The sequence below is a fragment of the Eubalaena glacialis genome, chromosome 16 (genome assembly GCF_028564815.1).
Source record: "Eubalaena glacialis isolate mEubGla1 chromosome 16, mEubGla1.1.hap2.+ XY, whole genome shotgun sequence".
Taxonomy (NCBI): Eukaryota; Metazoa; Chordata; class Mammalia; order Artiodactyla; family Balaenidae; genus Eubalaena; species Eubalaena glacialis.
This window is the reverse complement of record NC_083731.1, coordinates 15,666,481-15,690,612: the sequence shown is the minus strand read 5'-3', so window position 1 is coordinate 15,690,612 and position 24,132 is coordinate 15,666,481. Positions and strand designations below refer to the sequence as shown.

Sequence of the window (24,132 nt, the reverse complement as noted above, 5' to 3'; positions counted from 1 at the left end):
TCCGAGTACCATCACATTGAGGGTTAGGGCTTCAACCTATGGCTCTCGGCGGGACACAAAGATTCCGTCTATAGCAGATAATACTCACATCCACATCCTACTTTATCAGAATAGCTAGTAAAGAATTCAGGCCAGTGTCTGTCACTCAAGAAAAGCAGCCTCAGGTGCATCGTCAATGACCAGCAGGAAAGTAAGCTGGTGAGTGGAACTTCTCCTCCTTCCATTTCTCACTTACCTAAGCAACGTCTGAGGGAGAAATGAGACTCAGCAACACTCCGACTTAACTCAGGCAAACAGAAGGTGAAAGGAAGCTAAGAAGTAAGGGAGGAAAATCAATAATAATCTAGACAGCCAAAGGGAAAAAAATTAAAGGGTCGTGGGACAGGTTACGAATCTAGGCTTCCTAAAGCTCCCAGGGTGAACCTAGAACCCCTAGGAGGACATCAGAGTCATCTGTCACCCCTGAGAAGGGCGTTACGGGCAGCCGGTGACCGGAATGAGCTGCCTGCACAGGACCTAGAGAATGATCTGATGGCAGCAGGCAAGCATAGGCTCAGAAGGAAATAAAACTTTATATGATTAGCATGTAGAGGGTAAAGCACTGTCAGGCAGCGGCAGAAGGAAAACTAAAGCCCTTAGGATGTTCACAGAGGCTCTTAGCTTTTTGCTCCTAGAGAAGCAGATTCTTGCTTCTGGGGACGTAACCGTGTTGAATTACGTCATCTGTAACTTCCTTGAGGATTGTGTTCTCTTTATGGGGATCCTTTCTCTAAGCTCATAGGAGTTAAAAGGGAAAGGGGAGTATGGCAGTCGATGGGATGGGGCAGGAGAAATGCAACGAAAGCCAGTCTGAGCCAAGTCCCTGTAGCACGTGGATCTCATGATAGAACATACATGAACCTCAGTGTCTTCAGGGTTTCTGTAGTCAGTTATATCCAGGCTCTTCCTTCTCTCCCATAAAACTGGTAAAACAGCTTTCCGCTTCTGCTCCTTGTCATCTAGTGTTTAGCCACCACTGTGTCCTTTCTTTAAGATGCTTTCTAGAAGGAGCCCATCAAGATGCCAGCTGAGAGACAAGGATTAATTGGATCCATTGGAAACGTAGCTTTTGCTGGGAGCCTCTGCTGTCTTTTAAGTCACCTGATCCTCACAGAAATAACTGTGTCCCCCAAGGAAATCCTTCCTGAGGCCAGGAGGTAAATACAATAAATTGTAAGAAATAGGAAAAGTAGAAAAATCTAGAAAATAGGTCAGTCGCCCTCAGCAGCCACTGAGTAGATTGACTAAGCAAAGAAACTAGGAAGTCATGAGTGGGTACATTTGAGCAGCAGGCAGAGGGGCAAAATGGTGCGTGGTGATGAGAAATCTGTCAGAGACAGTGACGTGACAGATCTGGCAGGACATTACTGTCTTAGTCTGATTGCGGGGTATGTCCCAAAGCACTCCAGCTGCATTTGAGAGAACTGTAAAATTTTTGATGTATAACGAGCCAAACACCTGGGGAAAGTGGGAAGTCTGTCTGGGAAGAAAACTGGCAACTGTCCAAGCTGACATTGCTGAAAGCCCACTTCCCTTCTCTGGGATGCTTAGGAGGGAAGATCCCACGAAGGCTGACTGTCCTGGGGGAGAGGGACGCTGCGTGCACCTCCTGGAAGTGATGAAAAGCGTGGCTACAGATGGGAGGAAAGAGACATGTTGCTGTCGATAGCTCGGCAGCCCTGAGGACTGGCTCGTGGGTCTTCTTTCCCATCCGCCCTGGAGTTTGCTGACTCCAGTTCTACCAAGAAAGGATGGTTTGAGCAGTTCCTGCCAATGAGCTCAGAACCCACGTCAAAGAATTTACCTTCTGTTCACTAGCACAATCAACGAGCTGTGTGTCCTCCAAGAGTTCCAAACCATTTCATGACACGCATCTTCCAGCTGGGAAGAAAGCCACAGCAAATCATTCTTCTGTCCATGAATACAGGCTTTAAAACTCGCAATTCTGCTGCCGTCAACCCTCCTAAGAAACAAGTTTGGCATTTGAGGGAGCCATGTTCACAACTTAATTTTATAAGAATGCATTGCAATTGCATAGTGTATTATATTTGTCAAGCATTTTCATATACTTTCACTTAATATGGCAGTTTATGAAACAAATAAGGTAGGAATTATCCATATAAATATAAAAATAATTATATAAGCAATATAATTCTATATACTACTATATATATATATATATATAAGCTAAGTGACTTGCCCATGATTACACCGCTGGGTCCCAAAGAGGTCTCAGGTGCCCTGGGTCAACCTCTGTGCCTTTGACCATGTCTTGGTGTCACATCTCTTTGAAGTACCTAATGCCACAGACAACTCCAGCTCAAAAGTCTTCAGAATTTATAAATCCACTTAAAACATAAAGTCACAGTATGTTTTGAATAATTCCACTTTGCAGTCAGGAAAAAATGGAGAGGAAAAAAGTCATATACGTTAAGAACTTTAGAAAACTGTACTTAAAACTTAGATTTTTTTAAACTATGGTAAAACATACACAAAATAAATTTTACCATTTCAGCCATTTTTTAAGTGTACAGTTGAGTGGCATTAAGTACATTCACATGGTTGTACAATCATCACCACCATCCATCCGCAAACATTTTTATCTTCCTTAACTAAAACTCTACACCCACTAACAATAACCCCCTACACCTCCCTCCCACCAGCCCCCGTCAACCACCATTCTACTTTCTGTCTCTATGAATTTGACTATTTCAAGTACCTTACATAAGTGAAATTATACAACATACATCCCTCTGTGATTGGCTTACTTCACTTAGCATGATGTCCTTAAGATTCATTGATGTCAGCATGTGTCAGAATGTCCTTCCTTTTTAAGGCTGAGTTATTATATGTATAGACCACATTTGTTTATCCATTCATCTGTCAGAAGATACTTGGGTTGCTTCCACCTTCTGGCTGTTGTAAATAATGCTGCTGTCAACATGGGTGTACAAATATCTGTTTGAGTCCTTGCTTTCAATTCTCTTAGATACATACCCAGAAGTGGAATTGCTGGATCATATGATAATTCTATTTTTACTTTTTTGAAGAACTGCCATACTGTTTTCCAAAGCGCTGCACCATTTTACATCCGCTCTAGCCATGCAGAAGAGTTCCAATTTCTCTACGCTCCATTGATTCTGAGCCCATTGATGGCAGTGCCCTGGGTCGGGAATGCCTGCTGTGCTGACCTGGTCACTCATCACTCATAGCAAGCTCCACAGAAATCTCCTCCACCAGGACTCCTTCTGGGTTGAAGGCCTCTCGTTGTATCCTCACCAGGCAGAAGGGGCTGGGAAGCCCTGTGCAGCCTCCTTTATAAAGATTCTAGTCCCAATCATGAGCACAGAGCCCTCTTGATCAAATGCCTTGCCTTCTAATACTATCACCTTGGGCATCAGGTTTTCAACATGCAGATTTTGGGAGAACACAAATGTGCAGACCACAGCAGATGTGAAGATAAATAATTCTGCAAAACTGCTGAAGATTTACACCCTACACATGGTCTTACAAAATAGGAGGTAACCAAAATGGGGAAGCTATGCTTGACTATTCCCGGATTCCACTCACTTTCCACACCACAGCATGAGGTATTGGCAAACAGTGACACCCCTCCAATTTGTCCTCATTTCTGGGTTCTCCCTGCCCCATGTAAGTGTGCAGCCCGCCTCAGAACCTGGGCTCTCTGTAGCAAGATTCTCCTCCCTTTCCATGTCTCCCAGACTATGATGGTGCAAAAATAGAATGCCCTCAAGCCAAAGAGCTGGTGCAAAATCTAATAAAGGGAAGAATATTATGGGCTCAAAGATGCGTCCATTCTTGCAGGATATGAGCGTTATGTAAAGAGATCAAACAAGAGAGGCAACAAATAAATGGGCTGGTGCTGAACTGGGCTTCCATTGATCCCCCAGGCTGCACTCTGGACATCCACAGATTTGGCCTCAGAATGTACCCCTGGAGTGACAAAATGGCCATTTTCTTTTTCAACTGTGTTTTTCGGTTTAAGTTTCCATATTGTCTCTAAAGTTCCCCTTTGAATACACTAAAGGAGAAAAGGTTCTTGAGGACATGGGTGCACTGTTACTTGGTTTTATTGTAAGTAGCTGAGCATCAGCAGGCACAGTTCGAGGCTGGGTTTCTTTGCAAGTCTTGTATTGTTCCTGCCTGCTCAGACTCCCAAGGGTGGCATTCCCATGTAAGCTATCGCAGTCAGCTTCTGATAAATGAGTCTCGGCTAGCTGTGCCGTGCGCACAGCGGCTGAAAGAAACAAAGCCCTTCTCTGACTCAGCATAGGTACAGCGGCATGGGCCATTGTCCAGAAGGTCCAAGGGCAACACCAGAAACCATGGGCACCTTTCAGCCCCTCTCAGCTCCTGTGCCAGCAAAGGCTGGACTGCCCTTATATTTTTTATTCCGATGGGCTTTACTGATTAGGTAGAGCTCACGCAGCCCGGCACATATAACTGAATGTCAATGACAGTCAATCCAATGTCATATTTTAGAACTTATATCAGGAAGACAATCTCAGAATCTAACAGAATTTTATTGGTATACCAGATATATTAAAAGGCAACACAAGCATCACGCTTTACTGCAAAAATAAAGAAATATAGCTCCATGACTCTTTCATTTCAATTAGGACATTTTTTAGGGCAGTAAATACTGTGAAGTTCTATGGAAAAGAATTTGCAATGCGCTCTGTGTGCTTTATTATTCATTATGTAGTATACATCATGAAGTCAATTTTATTCAAGATATGGATGAAGACATGGAGCTTATTCTGGGACCTCTGATTTAAGATGGGTAAACCGGGCTTCCCTGGTGGCACAGTGGTTAAGAATCCGCCTGCCAATGCAGGGGACACGGGTTCGAGCCCTGGTCCGGGAAGATCCCACATGCCACGGAGCAACTAAGCCTGTGTGCCACAACTGCTGAGCCTGCGCTCTAGAGCCTGTGAGCCACCACTACTGAGCCCGCGAGCCACCACTACTAAGCCACAACTACTGAAGCCCACACACCTAGAGCCCGTGCTCAGCTACAAGAGAAGCCACCGCAATGAGAAGCCCACGCACCGCAAGGAAGAGTAGCCCCCGCTCTCCGCAACTAGAAAAAGCCCACGTGCGGCAACAAAGACCCAATGCAGCCAAAAATAAATAAATAAATTTTAAATAAATAAATAAAATGGGTAAACCATGCAAGGCAGAAATAGAGACACAGATGTAGAGAACAAACATATGGACACCAAGGGGGGAAAGTGGTGGGGGGGGGTGGTGGTGTGATGATTTGGGAGATTGGGATTAACATATATACACTAATATGTATAAAATAGATAACTAATAAGAACCTGCTGTATAAAAAAATTAAATTCAAAACAAAATAAAATAAAATGGTAAACCCATTCATGCACAAATACATCATACATAAGATTTCAACACCTGAAATATGGCTTAAATATAAAAGTTTCTTTGTGTGTTTCTATTTCTTCTTTTGGAGGCTGATGGATAGAGCCTTTGGATTCAGAAAATTGGAAAATAACCTGCGGGAAGGGGAAGAATTTTAAGCATAAGTATATTGTATGAGAAAATGTAAATAGGAAGGACAAAATAGAGGAAGGGAAGTTTTTTTGGCTTTCAAGCAACACTGAGAGAGGCTGTAAAAGAATGATAATGAAAGCAATTAGGCAGGGCTGCTCCAGCCTATCAGATGCTTGGCTGGATATTCTGACTCGCCTTGAGATCCACTCTTCACCCCTCCACCTTGGTCTGTGCCCTGCAGGAGAACCTCTACAGACTGCATCACCTGGGTATCCTTTCCTGTTGGCTTCCAGTTGGGTTCAGCCAATGGGAGGCACCAGCCAGAGGTCAGAAGGAGGGACTAGAGAGGTCAGGGTATCATTCCCTCCGCTCCCTCCCTGAGGGGTCTTGGTTTGGCAGTTGCAGTGTCTTCTGGCTGCATTCCATGGTTTCAGATCTCATGCATTCTGGTAACAGCTCCATCCCCTCTGGCCCTTCTGCTGTTGCCAGGCCCAGGGTTCTTTGCCACATTGGTTGGTTTCCTTCAACACTGTTCACACCTTTGTAAACAGTCTCTTCTTTAAACTCTCTTTATTGCTCCTTTGAGTGTGCCATGTGTTTCTTACCGGGACACAGACAAACATAGTGCCTTTGTAGGAATTAGAAAAAGATGCCCAGATGGGAATATGAAGGTTTAGTATACTATTGTCTCTACTTTGGTGCATGCTAAAATTTTCTAAAATAAAAAGATTCCCACAAAAGAGAAGAAAAGTAAAGGAAAAGGAAAGAAAAAGGCACCCCTTTTGGTGGATGGTGCCCTGCATCGGGCACTCGGGCTGGATTTCAGCCCCAGCTCCCTCCCTCAGCAGATGACTTTGTGCAGTGCCCAAAATACCCTGCCGAACTTGAAAGCCCTACAAAAAAGTGGGCAGATCCCTAAAAACTGGAAAACATCTCAAAGAGAAAGTGAGGATTGACCTGGGTCTTCAACGATATTTAAAACTTGAATGGGAAAGTTCTTTGCCGGCAAAGATAAGATGGTTCCAGGGAGAAGATTCCATAAGGCAAGGAGGGTACCTTGAAGGGAGCGTTGCAGCCTAAGAAAGTAGACAGGAGGTGGAGATGGGCTTGGATTGCTGAGCCATGAAGTGTGAATTGTAGTTTATGATCAACCAGGCAATATGGTGCAGTGTTTGGGCACGTGGGCTCTGACGTTAGTTCCATTAGCTCTGTGACTTTGCACAGTTACTTATCCTCACTAAGTCTCAGTTTTCTATGATACAAACGGGGCTGAAATAGTACCTACCTCCTAGACTTGCTGGGAGACTGAAGTTTTTTAATGCGTGTGAAGTGTTTAGCACAGTGCCTGGCATTTAGTAAGCACCCCGTAAACATTAGCTACTATCATCAAGTTGTAAACAGAAGGGTGACATGATGAAAGCAATATTTGATGAAGGTTAACCGGACAGCTTGTGCAGGTTGTGCTAGAATGGAAAGACGAGGACAAGGAAGTCCGTTCGAGGCTGCTGTAGCAGTCTGTGCTCCAACCCTCCAATAAGGAGCACCAGAAATGGGAAAGAAGCCGAAGGCGCGAGAGCCTTGTGAGAAGAGTAGCAGGACTGCCACGTCTCCCTCTGGGAAGATGTATGCCTTGTTTTCACCGTTTGGCCTTTTTTCCAGGAACCGAGCCCGAGTTTTGCCAACGTTTGGGCTCACTGTTAGAAACAACGTGGCAGAATCTGGTTTCGAGGTCGCTCCTGCTTCACCCTACCCTGTCCTCCCTCTCTGCCCGGCAGATACTTGCCTGAGATCATGAACGATGGGCTGACCAACCAGATCAACAACCCCGAGGTGGACGTGGACATCACGCGGCCCGACACGTTCATCAGGCAGCAGATCATGGCTCTCCGTGTGATGACCAACAAACTGAAGAACGCGTATAACGGCAATGACGTCAACTTCCAGGACACGAGTAAGAACGCCTTTACCAGCACCTGTAACCTCCAGAGTGAAAACCATTATAGAAGATTATACCATAATTTGTCTTTTGTTTAAAGAAAGAATTTTTTTTAATTTTTATTTTATATTGGAGTATAGTTGATTAACAATGCTGTTAGTTTCAGGTGTACAGCAAAGTGATTCAGTTATACATATACATGTATCTATTCTTTTTCCAATTCTTTTCCCATATAGGTCATTAGAGTATTGGGCAGAGTTCCCTGTGCTATACAGTAGGTCCTTGTTGGTTATCCATCTTAAATATAGCAGTGTGTACATGTCAATCCCAAACTCCCTAACTATCCCTTCCCCCCCCACCCCTTCCCTCCCCGCCCCCCATAACCATAAGTTCATTCTCTAAGCCTGTGAGTCTGTTTCTGTTTTGTAAATAAGTTTATTGTAATTTTTCTTTAAGAGCAGTGTGCACCTTGGCTCTTTTGTGTCATTCTTACCCCATCTGCAAAGCTATTTATAGTCCTTGGGGCAGAGATGTCTGCTCTGCAGAACTTAGGATACTACTAAAATCATAACTGCTCTTAAGGAATGGTTTCAGTGGCTGACATTCAGCTATACTAAAGCTAAAACGGAGTTTTGTCTGCCAGTTGATCCATTAATGATAAGGCAGCAAAGTAATGTTTTCCCTTTCTCCTTTCCCCGTCAGCATTTATGTCTCTGCCTCAAACTCCCGTCCCTCCTCCCAACCACCAAGGGAAGAATATTCTCAAGCTTGCTCACTCAGACAAGACTGGGAAGGAATCCCTGTTGTATCACTCAAGAACTGAGGTCTTGAACAAGTTATCTCTTGAGCCTCAGGTTCTTCTTCTATAGGATGGGAAGCATTCCTGAATAAGGATCGTTGGGAGGTTCATTTGAGGCTGTGTGTAAAGGAGCTAAGATAATATCTCGTGTGCCATGGAATCAACTGCATCAGTTCTTTCTCCTTCTCCAACCATGCACATACACGACCCACTGACATTTGTATCTGAAATCCTGAGAAAAATAGTAAAATGCTGAAGTAATATTACACATGACTATTTTATTAAAGATCACAAAATATCAGAAGTGATTTGAAAGACTACTGAATGCACATCAAATGAAACTAACTATATTTGGGTTTTGTCTAAGTGGTTTCTAGATGCATAAAGGCAAGTTTTTTTTGTTTTGTTGTTTTATATATTATAAAAGAATATATTCTCTAGAAGAATATATATGTTCTTATGTATTTTATATATATATATATTCTTCTAGAGAGAGTTCTTGGGAAAAGATTTCTTGAACTTAAGATGTGGAGTTGCCAAACAAGAATAAAAAACTAGTTGTTATCCTTAAAAAAAAAAAAAAAAAAAGATGTGGAGTTGCCAGTGATTCTGTAATGTGGTCACTGAAGCAAAAGATGATGCTGTGTGCTTGAATTAATGAGATAGAAAGAAACAAGTTACAGATGGAAGACATGAAGTCATCTGAGTCTTAACCATCATTCTACTGAGTTGTCCCCTGCAGAAAATTTTTCATGCTTAATTCCCTTTTAAATAACTCAAAAATTAACTTTCTAAGTGCAGGATCATTGCCAACCCGATAGACTTGCTGTAAACTTTCTCAAGTCCTCCCATTATGTCTCGTCCTCTTTACTAAACCTCTCCTCCCCTCTTCAGAAGAGAAAATTACACGAGGTTTTAGCCTTTGCTGCTTCTCCCCTGCTCATTCCTTAGTTTCACTCCTCTCAATTTATCTTTTCTGTCTTCTCTATCTAATATAATAAAATGCTTTATTACCTAGAGAATGACTATTGGAATAAATAATTCAAAATACATAAGAATGAGTTGATGTTGGCCTTGGTTCTCTCTCCTCTGTGACCGAAAGAGGTTGTATACATGTCAATCTGCAAAGCTTAGGGACTGTCCTCGAGGAGAGACCTTGCTCCATTTCCCCTAAAAAGAAAATAAAAATCAGCAACACTTAAGACCATCACTTTGCTCTAACCCCAGCATCGAACTTGGCCTCCTACATTAGGATAGTGTCTGTCATATAAACCACTATCACATCTTATAGTCATCATCAGCCTTATTGCTTTCGACATTTTTAAAAATCGCCCCTTAAACACCTGCATTTGTGATTCCTTTCAGAAAGAGATGGGGCCATTATTTTTCTCAACTAGATTCTCTTGTCATTATTTGCTTACCACATTTCTAATATTCTAAATCACCTTAGTAATATCTTTGTAAAGGTTATATTACTTCTTGTTCATAATACCAGTGTATAATATAATTCCCTTAGCAATTGTGATATCTCTGAATTTAATTAATGGGCATTTTCCCCCTTGCAAGGCCACTAAAGATAAATTAGAGAAAATGTTAAGAACCTGGTATAGTGTATTCAAGTGATCTTATGTGGTATTTAGATGTCACATTTAAAAAAAAATTGCACTGAGTTGAGCCGTGCTTATTGGGGGGACATTGGAAGGTCCCTGCATTACCTGGCTTTGCTTAAGTAGCGTCTAGCAGCCAAGGTGGTGCCAGTCTTTCAAAGCAGCTCAACACGGACATCAGCATTTCAGGCCAACAGGGAGGCATTTAGGGCTATTGAATGGACTCATTGAGCAAGGAGGGGAAATAGCAAACGTCCTTACCAGGTGTACCGTTTCCTAAGCCCTGCTAGGAACATTATCTCACTTATACCCTATAACAATTCAGTGAAATAGATATGATTATTCTCATTTTTACAGGTGAGCACGCAGAGCCCAGTGAGACTAACTGGCTTGCCCTAATTCATTTAAATAAAAGACAGCAGGTTAAAATCTACGTCATCTTTGCTGTAGGAGCCACATTTCTTCCATCAGGCATCATTGCACACACTGGGTTTGGTGCCCTCACACATTTTATCAGGGCCTTTTCACGTATCCTCAACAAGGTGAATGTTATTGTCAGTAGCTATGGAGTTGGGGAAACTGAAAGAAGTTGAAGAAACTGCCCAAGGCATATTTAATTATCCAGTAAGTATTTATTGTGAACCTGCTATATGCCAGGGGCCATTAAAGCCAATGGGGATACAGAAATGAAGAGTATACACAACGTGTCTGCTCTCCCCCAAAAAGTATACATTCTCATGGAGGGAACAAGAAAGTAAATAATAGAGTTGCAAATGCTGATAAGTACTTTCACATAGCTAGTAATGGATGGAGACTTAAGTGGACCCAGATCTGAGATAAAGCGTTTAAGAAACATGAAGGAACCAAGCAGTCAGAAGTGGGAATAGAGAAGGCCCAGAAGGCATTTGAGGCAGGCAGGGACGATGCCAGGCTAAGAGAGCATACTAAGTGGACACCTGGGCATTGGTTTCAAGCGCAGAATGGCAAACTTCTTCTGTAAAGAGCTACGTATTAAATATGTTCAGCTTGGTCAGAAATAGAGACACAGACGTCTCTATTAACACTAGGTTTCAGGGACTTCCCTGGCGGTCCAGTGGTTAAGACTCTGCACTTCCACTGCACAGGGCACGGGTTCCATCCCTGGTTGGGGAACCAAGATCCCACATGCCTCGCGTTGCGGCCAAAAATAAAAAAATAAAAATGAAGCACTATGTTTCAGACGTCTATTTAGATACAGTCCACCCACACATCACAAACCTGCCCATTAAAAACAAACCCATGGGGGTGGAGTGGGGTGGAGGACCCTTGGGTGGGGAGATGGCCCCTGCCACCTCCATGCCCAAATCTCACGTGTGCCCCACTCTTTGCTAGACTGGGTCTAACTCTCCCTTTCCATCTGTCTGCACCAGGTGATGAATCCAGCGGCTCGGGGAGTGGCAGTGGGTGCATGGATGATGTGTGTCCTACGGAGTTTGAGTTTGTCACCACAGAGGCCCCGGCAGTGGATCCTGACAGGAGAGAAGTAGACTCTTCTGCAGCGCAGCTGGGACGCTCCCTCCTCTCAGGATCTCTCGTCTGCATCGCCCTGGCGTGGCAGAGACTGTGCAGATAATCCTGGGATTTGGGTCAGATGAAACTGCATTTTAGCTATTTGGACGGCCAACTCACTTCTTTTCTTACACTCTTGGACAATGGACCATGCCACAAAAGCTTACCGTTTTCTATGAGACGAGAGCAGTACTGCACTATGCCTCCCTTTTTGTTTTCCCAAAGAGTACCGGCTGCCAGACAGGACTGCTTCCTCCTTCCTTCAGCTATCATCTGTGGGAAACTTGTTTATTCTAGAGAATTCTTACTCAAATCTTTCGTACCAGGAGATTTTCTTACCTTCATTTGCTTTTATGCTGCAGAAGTGAAGGAATCTCACGTTGTGAGTTTTTCATTTTTTTCCCCATTTAAAAAAAATAGGAAGAAAATAACTTTCCTTGCAAAATCAGGCCAAACCCCAAGACAACTGCATTTTCAACAAAGAGGCAAACGAGAAAAATAAAAGCGCTTTAACGTTGTAAGTTCGGCATTGCCAGCCAACTCCCAGTGTAAGCTTTTCTGTGACAAATCAGGTTTACAAAATGCTTATGCGGAGAAGGTTTGAAATTTTTTTTAATGTAGTGAAAATACACTGTTGTCTTGGAGGTCTTGCACGCTAACCATACAATGCCAAGCTGATTCAGAGGTACTGATAGGAAATTTAGAATTCCATCTTTAATCTGAGAGTAAAATGTGCTACAACTCAGCACCTCTCTCTCATCCTGCCCGATTTCAATTTCAGTAATGGCACCATTTTCCTTAATTCTCTTAACGTCTGACCACTGTATCCAATTGGCACAGATTTCTCCCTTCATCTCCAGTTACTAGTGGACACCCTCATGAATTCATCCTCCTCAAGGGTCTGAAATGAAAATAATCTTCAACCATACAATTGCTTTGCTTTAGCCACAGGCTTGACATGAATTAGATGTTTCTGCCCCGTGCTCATTACCCTCCCAAAAGAAGAGTTCCTTTAATGAACCGATAAACAATTCGATCCATAAGTGAGTTTTCATTTTTAACTATTTGCTTTGTGTCACTTGGTTTCTGCATCACAAGGGCATTCTCTTACAAAATAACTCACAACAACAACAAAAAACTCAAGACAAAAAAAATATATATATAGTATTGACATGGAGATTTCTTTCACTTTTTTAGTCTTAGTATGATCATCTATTTTTATATCTATATATATATAAATCACAGATTTTAACTTCTTAATTCCAAGCTCAGGGTTGACACACCTTTGTAACGAAAATGTTTTGTCAACCAGCTCTTCTTGTTTTGTGCGGCTCAGAGAAGGGATTCCTCAATGATCTGTGAGCACCAAGAATCAAGAAAGAGAACTTTTTACGTATCTAACCGTCCATTTATTAAAAGTTTGCCAGGGCACACCCTTCTCACATGAGCATGTTTTGTCCTGGGTGCTCCAGACTGTATCGAATGCATGGGCAGAGCCGTGGGTGTGCAGAACTTTACTGGTCATGGAAACCGTATGCGCAAGGAATATGATTCACACAAAACCATTGCTTTCGGTACAACGCCTTCAGCCTAGGATTCCTGCTTGGCACTTGGAGAAATATCCTAATTCAAGAGGCTGATTTGCAGCCTAACTGATCCGCCAGGTGTGCCAAAGCCAGGCACTATGCTCCTGACAGAGAGAAGCAAAATAAACTAACCTGGGGCTTTATGAATACCATTGGCTATCCATGTGTTTTTTGGTTTTCATGGTGTATCTGGGGTTGGGAAAAGTAATGTTTCAAGACACCATAGTATGCCAGTCACATGTTAATTAACCCATTGGCAGTCGTGACATATCAATGGTATTTTTCGATCTCCGTACTCATCCAAATTATAATTAGTTATTGATTTAGTCATCACATTTAGGGAGAACACATGCGGCACAATAGTATTAAGTATACTTGAGCACTTTTGCAAAACAAAGTATTTAGAAGCATCTATTGCTATTGTATGCCTAACGAAATACGGAATGTAGGATTCTGAGAGATTTTGTGGCATCTTTTCACTTCAATCTTTATGAAATTAGTACAATCTAATTCAGCATTACATACTTCTAGAAAACCATTCATTTCACTGCCGCACTTTGGCTTCCTATCGCCAGTTACACATAAAACATCTCTATGAAGGACCAGTCATTTATGTTGCTCATTGTGTTGTATGTTCAGAAATCAGTGTTGTCTTTCTCCAGTAATTAAGGTGCAATACAAATTAAATCAATCTTGATTTTCCAAAATATTTGAGTCATAACTTGTTTTTATAGCTTTAAGCTCCAAGTCTTTCCTTTTTAAAATATATCTGCATTGTTTTCTGTGAAATAGATCAGAATGCCTTGTTTTCCCTGTACTTTCACCCCCAAAGGGTTTTGTGCATGTATGTGAATACACATTATATTAATGAATGTGAACCCATGTTCTATAAACACTAACCACACAGACAATATATGAACGCCTGCTTCATCTGTTTCAACACCTTCGTTAACAATACTATTCATATTGGTGCGCTATAGTGATCTATATGAGCCAGGCAGAGAACTGAATCCACTGTCAGTTAATGATGCCACAGTATTAGTCACCTGCATGGATGTGGTCAAAATATTATTCAAATTGTACTTCCTGGTTTTTATCATCATCCTACTATGTCATATGATTTTCAGACTCATTTCACATGGGAATTTTTTGTGCCCTAAGGGAATTAGTTTAATCTAGTTAACCCATTTCAGTAAGTATTTTGGACTCTCCCCCTCCCCTCACCAAATTAATTTCTCTCGTTTTAGCATAGTGATAGGGGAGGCAACGATGCTCCATTATTTTTCCTGACCTGTCCTCATTTGCTTTGATGTCCCCTAAATTCTGTAATCACATCATAACCTCTGTTATGAGTAGAGAGGGATGGGCTCACTGAAATCGGATGCTAGGAATTGTTGGGTGATGCTTATAACTGCAAACACTTAGCTTATTGAAGTGCCTCTATTTACATGTTCTTTAGTTATAATATGTATTTTTCTAACAGAAATACACGTCTGTAATTGGTGTATATTATACTTTGTATACCTTATAACAAAAGCTAAACAGAGGCTAAAGTCTTTAGCAGAGAAGAATAGATTGCAAATTCACGAGTTTGAGCTCCACTTATGGTTCTGTATTGAGGGACAGCCACGACAGCCTTCTCTCGTTTGAATGAAGGTCAAGTCGGGACTTTGATTAGAGCCATCATAGAACATTAGCACTAGCAATCTGAATCCGTTACAGTGACTTACCCAGATCAATATCTTGTGTTACCTGCTTTAGTTGTAAGGGATAGATAATACTACTTTGTCTACACTGAAAAACACGACTATTCATTGATAAGCAGTAGGAATTATAAAAGTAGCGTTCTATAAATCAGACACACTGAAAATATTATTGGACGCAGAAGCCTGATATTTAATTTATATTCCCTGCTGCAGACATTAGCCTACTTTAAGTCTTTAGCCATTACGTACATGTTTTGGCTACACACTGAACACCAACTGAAGTCCCCAAGGAGGAATAAAACCTTAGCAATTCCTGAGTTGTGATTCTTTTACTACTTCTCTTTGCAAGGCTAATTACCAGGTGGTTTGATTAAAGGTGGAAGGGTTAGCAAATGCAAGTTTTGACTTATCCAAAACTTGCAGAAATTCAAACTCATTTTCATTTACTTACAGTCACTAACAAATCTGACTTCTAACTTTAAAAAAAAAAAAAAGGGGAGGGGAGGGGCACTTTAGCTTTGCCAACAGAAGAGTAAGGAGACCATAACTTACAAATTTGCAATGTGTTCCTCCTCGGTGGAGACATTAGCCAGTGTTTAGTTTTAGGCCAAGTTCTACAAAGAGAGTATTGATTTGTATGCATTCTGGAGCCTTGCTATAACACAGTTTGCTACAGCACGGGACTCAGCCTAGCATGGGGCTATTTGAGCCTCAGTGAAAGTTGAAAAGTACTGGAATCTTTGACATTGCCTTGTAATGAGGTACTTCTGTGAAAAGACACCTCAAGATGGCGTAGTAGTGAGGTCTCTGTGTGCATATGCATAACATATATGCAGGACAAATGTGTGCACCAATCAAACCTAAAATTTTATGTGACTGTCAAATGAATATTATTTGGGTTAAGATTTTTTTCATTTCTGATTTGGATAGAAAATTGCTATTAATCTTGTATTAAAATAGTTTCTAAAAATCTACCAGTGCCCTTTCTGCATTTTCTTAATTACTGTCATAGTCTAAATTTCAGAGCTTTTGAATTTTTTTTGTTTGAGAACTTTTTAGAAGCTGCAATATTTTTTTAAAAAAAGAAAAGAAAAAGAACCATAGATTAAATCAGCACCACTCACCTAAGTACACTTGGCCTTTGAAATCAAGAACTTTTAGAACTTTAGAACATTTAGAGCTTTCCAAACATGTATGGAAGATACTATACCTCTCTTCTTTTGTGTTGGTTTCTTCTCTAAAATAAATTAGTAGCTTGACTGATGTCAGTACTTTATAAATGAGGTCAAAAACTAAGATAATGGGAACCTGGGGCAAGATGGCGGAAGAGTAAGACGCGGAGATCACCTTCCTCCCCACAGATACATGAGAAATACATCTACACGTGGAACTGCTCCTACAGAACACCCACTGAACGCTGGCAGAAGACGTCAGACCTCCCAAAAGGCAAGAAAATCCCCACGTACTTGGGTAGGGCAAAAGAAAAAAGAAATAACAGAGACAAAAGAATAGGGACGGGACCTGCACCAGTGGGAGGGAGCTGTGAAGGAGGAAAGGTTTCCACACACTAGGAAGCCCCTTCGTGGGCAGAGACTGCGGGTAGCAGAGGGGGGAAGCTTCAGAGCCACGGAGGAGAGCGCAGCCACAGTGGTGCGGCGGGCAAAGCGGAGAGATTCCCGCACAGAGGAGCGGTGCCGACCAGCACTCACCAGCCCGAGAGGCTTGTCTGCTCAGCCTCCGGGGCGGGCGGGGCCTGGGAGCTGGGGCTCGGGCTTCGGTGCTAGCCGGGAGGGAGTCCGGGAAAAAGACTGCAGCTGCCGAAGAGGCAAGAGACTTCTTCTTGCCTCTTTGTTTCGCGGCGCGCAAGGAGAGGGGATTCAGAGCGCCGCCTAAACGAGCTCCAGAGACGGGCGCGAGCCGCGGCTATCAGCGCGGATCCCACAGCAACAGGGACGCAGAGGGAAAAACGGAGAGATTCCCGCACAGAGGCTCGGCGCCGAGCAGCACTCACCAGCCCGAGAGGCTTGTCTGCTCAGCCGCCGGGGCGGGCGGGGGCTGGGAGCTGAGGCGCGGGCTTCGGTCGGATCCCAGGGAGAGGACTGGGGTTGGCTGCGTGAACACAGCCTGAGGGGTCTAGCGCACCACAACTAGCCGGGAGGGAGCCCGAGAAAAAGTCTGCAGCTGCCGAAGAGGCAAGAGACTTTTTCTTGCCTCTTTGTTTCGCGGCGTGCAAGGAGAGGGGATTCAGAGCGCCACTTAAACGAACTCCAGAGACGGGCGCGAGCCGCGGCTATCAGCGCGGACCCCAGAGACGGGCATGGGACGCTAAGGCTGCTGCTGCCGCCACCAAAAAGCCTGTGGGCGAGCACAGGTCATTCTCCACACCGCCCCTCCCGGGAGCCTGTGCAGCCCGCCACGGCCAGGCTCCCGTAATCCGGGGACAACTTACCCGGGAGAACGCACGGCGCGCCTCAGGCTGCTGCAACGTCACGCCGGCCTCTGCCGCCACAGGCTCGCCCCGCCTCCTCCGTACCGCTCCCTCCCCCCGGCCTGACTGAGCCGGAGCCCCCGAATCAGCTGCTCCTTTAACCCCGTTCTGTCTGGGCGGGGAACAGACGCCCTTAGGCGACCTACATGCAGAGGCGGGTCCAAATCCAAAGCTGAACCCCGGGAGCTGTACGAACAAAGAAGAGAAAGGGAAATCTCTCCCAGCAGCCTCAGAAGCAGCGGATTAAAGCTCCACAAACAACTTGATGTGCCTGCATCTGTTGAATACCTGAATAGACAACGAATCATCCCAAATTTAGGAGGTGGACTTTGGGAGCAGGATATATTAACTTTTCCCCTTTTCCTTTTTTTGTCAGTGTATATGTGTATGCTTCTGGGTGAGATTTTGTCTGTATAGCTTTGCTCTCACCGTTAGTCCTAGGGTTAGGTCCGTCCGTTTTTTGTTTTTTTTTTTTTTTACTTAAAAAAAATTTTTTTCCCTAATAAATGTTTTCTTAATAATTTTTCCTTATTTTCTATTTTTAAAAAATTTAAAAAATTTTTTTAAATAAGTTTTTTCATATTTTTTATTTTAAAAAATTAAAAAAATTTTTTCTTAATAAATTTTTTCTTAATAATTTTTTTCTTATTTTTAGTATAAAAAAATTAATAAATCTATTTTTAAAAATTAAAAAAAATTTTTTTTCTTAATAAATTTATTCTTAAAAATTTTTTCTTATTTTTTATTATAATTGCTTTATTTTATTTTATTTTATCCTCTTTCTTTCTTTCTTTCCATTTTTTCTCCCTTTTATTCTGAGCCGTGTGGATGAAAGGCTCTTGGTGCTCCAGCCAGGCATCAGGGCTGTGCCTCTGAGGTGGGAGAGCCAACTTCAGGACACTGGTCCACAAGAGACCTCCCAGCTCCACGTAATACCAAATGGCGAAAATCTCTCAGAGATCTCCATCTCAACATCAAGACCCAGCTTCACTCAACGACCAGCAAGCTACAGTGCTGGACACCCTATGCCAAACAACTAGCAAGACAGGAACACAGCCCCATCCATTAACAGAGAGGCTGCCTAAATTCATAATAAGGCCACAGACACCCCAAAACACACCACCAGACGTGGACGAGCCCACCAGAAAGACAACATCCAGCCTCATCCACCAGAACACAGGCACTAGTTCCCTCCACCAGGAAACCTACACAACCCACTGAACCAACCTTAGCCACTGGGGACAGATACCAAAAACAACAGGAACTACGAACCTGCAGCCTGTGAAAAGGAGACCCCAAACACAGTAAGATAAGCAAAATGAGAAGACAGAAAAACACACAGCAGATGAAGGAGCAGGGTCAAAACACACCAGACCTAACAAATGAAGAGGAAATAGGTAGTCTACCTGAAAAAGAATTCAGAATAATGATAGTAAGGATGATCCAAAATCTTGGAAATAGAATAGACAAAATGCAAGAAACATTTAACAAGGACGTAGAAGAACTAAAGAGGAACCAAGCAACGATGAAAAGCACAATAAATGAAATTAAAAATACTCTAGATGGGATCAATAGCAGAATAACTGAGGCAGAAGAACGGATAAGTGACCTGGAAGATAAAATGGTGGAAATAACTACTGCAGAGCAGAATAAAGAAAAAAGAATGAAAAGAACTGAGGACAGTCTCAGAGACCTCTGGGACAACATTAAACTCACCAACATTCGAATTATAGGGGTCCCAGAAGAAGAAGAGAAAAAGAAAGGGACTGAGAAAATATTTGAAGAGATTATAGTTGAAAACTTCCCTAATATGGGAAAGGAAATAGTTAATCAAGTCCTGGAAGCACAGAGAGTCCCATACAGGATAAATCCAAGGAGAAACACACCAAGACACATATTAATCAAACTATCAAAAATTAAATATAAAGAAAACATATTAAAAGCAGCAAGGGAAAAACAACAAATAACACACAAGGGCATCCCCATAAGGTTAACAGCTGATCTTTCAGCAGAAACTCTGCAAGCCAGAAGGGAGTGGCAGGATATACTTAAAGTGATGAAGGAGAAAAACCTACAACCAAGATTACTCTACCCAGCAAAGATCTCATTCAGATTTGATGGAGAAATTAAAACCTTTACAGACAAGCAAAAGCTGAGAGAGTTCAGCACCACCAAACCAGCTTTACAACAAATGCTAAAGGAACTTCTCTAGGCAAGAAACACAAGAGAAGGAAAACACCTACAATAACAAACCCAAAACATTTAAGAAAATGGGAATAGGAACATACATATCGATAATTACTTTAAATGTAAATGGATTAAATGCTCCCACCAAAAGACACAGACTGGCTGAATGGATACAAAAACAAGACCCATATATATGCTGTCTACAAGAGACCCACTTCAGACCTAGAGACACATACAGACTGAAAGTGAGGGGATGGAAAAAGATATTCCATGCAAATGGAAATCAAAAGAAAGCTGGAGTAGCAATTCTCATATCAGACAAAATAGACTTTAAAATAAAGACTATTACAAGAGACAAAGAAGGACACTATATAATGATCAAGGGATCGATCCAAGAGGAAGGTATAACAATTGTAAATATTTATGCACCCAACATAGGAGCACCTCAATACATAAGGCAAATACTAACAGCCATAAAAGGGGAAATCGACAGTAACACAATCATAGTAGGGGACTTTAACACCCCACTTTCACCAATGGACAGATCATCCAAAATGAAAATAAATAAGGAAACACAAGCTTTAAATGATACATTAAACAAGATGGACTTAATTGATATTTATAGGACATTCCACCCAAAAACAACAGAATACACATTTTTCTCAAGTGCTCATGGAACATTCTCCAGGATAGATCATATCTTGGGTCACAAATCAAGCCTTGGTAAATTTAAAAAAATTGAAATCGTATCAAGTATCTTTTCCGACCACAACGCTATGAGACTAGATATCAATTACAGGAAAAGATCTGTAAAAAATACAAACACATGGAGGCTACACAATACACTACTTAATAACGAAGTGATCACTGAAGAAATCAAAGGGGAAATCAAAAAATACCTAGAAACAAATGACAATGGAGACACGACGATCCAAAACCTATGGGATGCAGCAAAAGCAATTCTAAGAGGGAAGTTTATAGCAATACAAGCCTACATCAAGAAACAGGAAACATCTCGAATAAACAACCTAACCTTGCACCTAAAGCAATTAGAGAAAGAAGAACAAAAAAACCCCAAAGCTAGCAGAAGGAAAGAAATCATAAAGATCAGATCAGAAATAAATGAAAAAGAAATGAAGGAAACAATAGCAAAAATCAATGAAACTAAAAGCTGGTTCTTTGAGAAGATAAACAAAATTGATAAACCATTAGCCAGACTCATCAAGAGAAAAAGGGAGAAGACTCAAATTAATAGAATTAGAAATGAAAAAGGAGAAGTAACCACTGACACTGCAGAAATACAAACGATCATGAGAGATTACTACAAGCAACTCTATGCCAATAAAATGGACAACCTGGAAGAAATGGACAGATTCTTAGAAATGCACAACCTGCCAAGACTGAACCAGGAAGAAATAGAAAATATGAACAGACCAATCACAAGCACTGAAATTGAAACTGTGATTAAAAATCTTCCAACACACAAAAGCCCAGGACCAGATGGCTTCACAGGCGAATTCTATCAAACATTTAGAGAAGAGCTAACACCTATCCTTCTCAAACTCTTCCAAAATATTGCAGAGAGAGGAACACTCCCCAACTCATTCTACGAGACCACCATCACCCTGATACCAAAACCAGACAAAGATGTCACAAAGAAAGAAAACTACAGGCCAATATCACTGATGAACATAGATGCAAAAATCCTCAACAAAATACTAGCAAACAGAATCCAACAGCACATTAAAAAGATTATACACCATGATCAAGTGGGGTTTATTCCAGGAATGCAAGGATTCTTCAATATACGCAAATCAATCAACGTGATACATCATATTAACAAATTGAAGGAGAAAAACCATATGATCGTCTCAATAGATGCAGAGAAAGCTTTCGACAAAATTCAACACCCATTTATGATAAAAGTCCTGCAGAAAGTAGGCATAGAGGGAACTTTCCTCAACATAATAAAGGCCGTATATGACAAACCCACAGCCAACATTGTCCTCAATGGTGAAAAACTGAAACCATTTCCACTAAGATCAGGAACAAGACAAGGTTGCCCACTCTCACCACTATTATTCAACATAGTTTTGGAAGTGTTAGCCACAGCAATCAGAGAAGAAAAAGAAATAAAAGGAATCCAAATCGGAAAAGAAGAAGTAAAGCTGTCACTGTAAAGTAAAGCTGTTGATACTATACATAGAGAATCCTAAAGATGCTACCAGAAAACTACTAGAGCTAATCAATGAATTTGGTAAAGTAGCAGGATACAAAATTAATGCACAGAAATCTCTTGCATTCCTGTATACTAATGATGAAAAATCTGAAAGTGAAATTAAGAAAACACTCCCATTTACCATTGCAACAAAAAGAATAAAATATCTAGGAATAAACCTACCTAAGGAGACAAAAGACCTGTATGCAGAAAATTATAGGACACTGATGAAAGAAATTAAAGATGATACAAATAGATGGAGAGATATACCTTGTTCTTGGATTGGAAGAATCAACATTGTGAAAATGACTCTGCTACCCAAAGCAATCTACAGATTCAATGCAATCCCTATCAAACTACCACTGGCATTTTTCACAGAACTAGAACAAAAAATTTCACAATTTGTATGGAAACACAAAAGACCCCGAATAGCCAAAGCAATCTTGAGAACGAAAAATGGAGCTGGAGGAATCAGGCTCCCTGACTTCAGACTATATTACAAAGCTACAGTAATCAAGACAGTTTGGTACTGGCACAAAAAAAGAAATATAGATCAATGGAACAGGATAGAAAGCCCAGAGATAAGCCCACGCACATATGGTCACCTTATTTTTGATAAAGGAGGCAAGCATATACAGTGGAGAAAAGACAGCCTCTTCAATAAGTGGTGCTGGGAAAATTGGACAGGTACATGTAAAAGCATGAAATTAGAACACTCCCTGACACCATACACAAAAATAAACTCAAAATGGATTAAAGACCTAAGTGTAAGGCCAGACACTATCAAACTCTTAGAGGAAAACATAGGCAGAACACTCTATGACATAAATCACAGCAAGATCCTTTTTGACCCAGCTCCTAGAGAAATGGAAATAAAAACACAAATAAACAAATGGGACCTAATGAAACTTAAAAGCTTTTGCACAGCAAAGGAAACCATAAACAAGACAAAAAGACAACCCTCAGCATGGGAGAAAATATTTGCAAATGAAGCAACTGACAAAGGATTAATCTCCAAGATTTACAAGCAGCTCATGCAGCTCAATAACAAAAAAACAAACAACCCAATCCAAAAATGGGCAGAAGACCTAAATACACATTTCTCCAAAGAAGATATACAGATTGCCAACAGACACATGAAAGAATGCTCAACATCATTAATCATTAGAGAAATGCAAATCAAAACTACAATGAGGTATCATCTCACACCGGTCAGAATGGCCATCATCAAAAAATCTAGAAACAATAAATGCTTGGGAGGGTGTGGAGAAAAGGGAACACTCTTGCACTGTTGGTGGGAATGTAAATTGATACAGCCACTATGGAGAACAGTATGGAGGTTCCTTAAAAAACTAAAAATAGAACTACCATACGACCCAGCAATCCCACTACTGGGCATATACCCTGAGAAAACCATAATTCAGAAAGAGTCATGTACCAAAATATTCATTGCAGCTCTGTTTACAATAGCCAGGACATGGAAGCAACCTAGGTGTCCATCATCGGATGAATGGATAAAGAAGATGTGGCACATATATACAATGGAATATTACTCAGCCATAAAAAGAAATGAAATGGAGGTGTTTGTAATGAGGTGGATGGAGTTAGAGTCTGTCATACAGAGTGAAGTAAGTCAGAAAGAGAAAAAGAAATACAGTATGCTAACACATATATATGGAATCTAAGGAAAAAAAAAAAAGGTCATGAAGAACCTAGTGGCAAGATGGGAATAAAGACACAGACCTACTAAAGAATGGACTTGAGGATATGGGGAGGGGGAGGGGTGAGATGTGACAGGGTGAGAGAGTGTCATGGACATATATACACTACCAAATGTAAAATAGATAGCTAGTGGGAAGCAGCCACATAGCACAGGGAGATCAGCTCGGTGCTTTGTGACCACCTAGAGGGGTGGGATGATAGGGAGGGTGGGAGGGAGGGAGATGCAAGAGGGAAGAGATATGGGAACATATGTATATGTATAACTGATTCACTTTGTTATAAAGCAGAAGCTAACACACCATTGTAAAGCAATTATACTTCAATAAAGATGTTTAAAAAAAAAAAAAACTAAGATAATGTGTAAAAGGACTAACAATTTCCAAATTTAGCAAATTGCACTGCTTTTTTATTTCTGAAATTTCCATGCTCTCAGGAATGCTAAATTCTGTATAGCATGCTAAAGATTCACTTAGCAGATATTTATTAAACACCTGCTCAATGCTAAACCTTGTCTAGGTGCCAGTCACGGGTTGTCAAAACCACCAGCTTGGAAGTATCCATTCTTTACTACAGTTAACCATGATTATTACAAATCCATCACTTATTTCAAAAATGCCCTTTTAAATAAAGGAACCTATGTAAATAAAGTTATCACAAATATAACATTTAACAGTAAGCAACATTATAATTTAGCTCATATTACTACTATGTTGATTTCTATTAAGCAAAGTGATTTCTACAAAACAGTTAAAGAACTTTAG

The 24,132-nt window shown here is 41.4% G+C and overlaps 1 protein-coding gene across 1 annotated transcript in view; it reads left to right on the top strand.

Annotated features, from left to right (window-relative positions):
* GPC6 (glypican 6) overlaps nt 1-15,650 on the top strand; it is a 1,059,846-nt gene extending 1,044,196 nt beyond the window's left edge. The window contains exons 8-9 of the mRNA XM_061170848.1: nt 7,350-7,525; nt 11,326-15,650. Of these exons, the coding sequence (XP_061026831.1) occupies nt 7,350-7,525; nt 11,326-11,528 (379 nt within the window). The 3' untranslated portion in view covers nt 11,529-15,650. The remainder of the gene's footprint in view (nt 1-7,349; nt 7,526-11,325) is intronic.
* Nucleotides 15,651-24,132: the final 8,482 nt, after the last annotated feature.